This window comes from Dendrobates tinctorius, unplaced genomic scaffold (assembly GCF_039654945.1).
Source record: "Dendrobates tinctorius isolate UK_male_01 unplaced genomic scaffold, ASM3965494v1 ptg000203l, whole genome shotgun sequence".
NCBI lineage: Eukaryota > Metazoa > Chordata > Amphibia > Anura > Dendrobatidae > Dendrobates > Dendrobates tinctorius.
In genome coordinates, this window is record NW_027361870.1 from 25,174,741 (window position 1) to 25,177,392 (window position 2,652).

At 42.3% G+C, this 2,652-nt stretch overlaps 1 protein-coding gene across 1 annotated transcript; it reads left to right on the forward strand.

Annotated features, from left to right (window-relative positions):
* The first annotated feature begins 390 nt into the window (after window positions 1–390).
* Window positions 391–1,981, forward strand: LOC141057333 (somatostatin receptor type 4-like). The gene has a single exon (XM_073553899.1). It carries the CDS (start codon window positions 646–648, stop codon window positions 1,816–1,818), a length of 1,173 nt encoding a protein of 390 aa, XP_073410000.1. The 5' UTR covers window positions 391–645; the 3' UTR covers window positions 1,819–1,981.
* The last annotated feature ends 671 nt before the right edge of the window (window positions 1,982–2,652 follow it).

Here is a 2,652-nt window from a genome sequence, read left to right on the forward strand (position 1 = left end):
GAAGCCGCTCGGTTAGCACGTTCGCTCGTCAATTTATTGATGGACATAACACTGTGCAAAATGAATGCCGCACCAAAGACTGATTTAATGCAGGTATATTTTATCTTTATTTATTCTATACATTCACGTTAAGTTATAAGATTCTTTATGATCTACATATGTCACTATACCCTTGTCTATATCTGCTGGCATTTGTAGTTCTTTACTAGCCTTTCCAGTCACATGTAGGACACTAGTGAAAATTTTAAGCTTGAACTCATACAGATCCATGAATATTGGACAAGATACTTATCTCAGGAGTCATTATGCATTTTACTGGGAGGCGACTGCATCCAATGAATGAACTCATCAGTCAGATGAGCTGATGCCAATAATAGCATGGACACAAGCATCTAATGATAATTCTAAGTGAAGAAGTGGTGATGTTTGCCTGCAGCTAATGCAAGAAGCTACTGATCACTTTGCACAGAAGGAGCTCAGCCAGAGAAGAGCAAACACACTGCTAGGAGCTTCAGCCTGCATCATCCATCACACATCACTCTCCCTCCCTCCTCTTTCTTCTACACAGCGGCTCAGAAATCCATTTGGAAGCTGAGGATCTCCGCTGTAGCTGCTTCTCCACTACATTCCTATGGGACACTTACAATGACTACATCCCCTGATCTCCTGGTGCCTGTGGGGGCCAAGGTCCTGTTGAACACATGGAACCAGTCCAGAGACCTTACAGAGCTATTGCCCCCTTTCAGTGTTCTCAGCATCAACAGCAAAAATACTAGCAGCACCAATGCCCCAATGGAGACTGAGAGGGATGTGAGCATGATAGTGATCCAGTTCATCTATGCCATTGTGTGCCTCATAGGGCTGATTGGGAACTCCATGGTGATTTTTGTCATCCTGAGATATGCCAAGATGAAAACAGCGACCAACATCTACATCTTGAACTTGGCAATAGCTGATGAGTTGTTCATGTTGAGTGTGCCCTTCTTGGCAGCCTCTGCAGCCCTGCAGCACTGGCCCTTTGGCTCAGGGATGTGCCGCACGGTCCTCAGTGTGGATGGGATTAACATGTTCACTAGTGTCTTCTGCTTGACTGTGCTCAGTGTGGACAGATATGTGGCTGTGGTCCATCCTCTCCGGGCAGCAAGGTACAGAAGACCAACTGTGGCCAAGATGATCAATATCTGTGTTTGGATTGTGTCCATCTTGGTCATTTCCCCCATCCTAATTTTTGCAGACACAGAGTCCTCCAAGAATGGGGTGGTGGTCTGCAATCTCATGTGGCCAGAGCCCACATGGTCCACTGTGTTTGTCATCTACACCTTTCTGCTGGGCTTCTTCTTACCTGTGGTAGCCATCTGCTTATGTTATATCCTAATCATTGTAAAAATGCGAGCAGTGGCTTTGAAGGCAGGATGGCAACAGAGGAAGAAGTCAGAGAAGAAGATTACCAGAATGGTCCTCATGGTTGTCACAGTGTTTGTTATTTGCTGGATGCCCTTTTACATTGTCCAACTTCTGAACCTGTTCTTACCCCACATGGATGCCACCATCAACCACGTCTCCATTATATTAAGTTATGCCAACAGTTGTGCCAACCCCATCCTCTATGGCTTCTTCTCAGATAACTTTAAGAGGTCCTTCCAGAGGATCGTTTGTTTCCGTTGGCTGGAGAATGGCACAGATGAACCAGTGGATTATTATGCCACAGCCCTGAAGAGTAAGGTGTGTAATAACCATCCATTGGACTTCCAACAGGAGCCCCTCCAGTCCGATCCTTGTTACAAACATGGAACAATCACTAGAACCACCACCTTATAGTAGACCCAGAAGATGCCTTGTCCAATAACTGCTGCTAGCGCACATGCTACTACTGTTCTACTTGTTCTACCTGAGTTTTAGATGTGTTTTCAGTTGTTGTGTGTCCACTTTGTATTTATGATGGAATGGAGTGACCTTAATAAATGATCAGTCTGTCCTGAAATATCTGTTTCTTCCCCCACATTTCTTATTACACACCATTTTGTCATTGCTGCTTAACCTCAGTTCTTTTGACCAAGTAGCTACAGCCTATAACTAAGCATGATATTGCTGTGTTGTAATGTAAAAGTGATATATAACATTATGAAGGGAGAAATGCTCTATAATATCGATCCAGCTTTTAAAGGGAAGAATAGAGGTAAGGACTAGGTTGTGTGAAGGGAACATTTGCTGTAAATTATACATCATCCTAAATTAATTATAGGGCAAAAGTTCTACCAATCAATAGCTGAATTAATTAAGTTATTTGTTTACTTATATTATTGAAAATGGTTGCATTCTGTAATATTTCATTTCATGATTATATGTCTGCCAGTGATCACTGTATAAGGGACTTAATGTGCAGCAATAGGTTGTGAGGGAAGGCATTACCATGTGTAATACAGATTTTCCTACTATTGCAGCTCCACTTCAACCCTTCCAGGAGCTCAGAACTGTGACTGACAGTAGGATTTATCCCAGGACTCTTAGATCTATAAAATAAGAGTGAAACTAATATGCATCTGAATCATTGTAGAACGTCAACTTCCAGCATGTCTTTTAGCTCTACAACTTCAGGATCTAAGACTATCCTTATTATACAGAAAATGCTAAATGAGTTTTGTTTTATTTTTA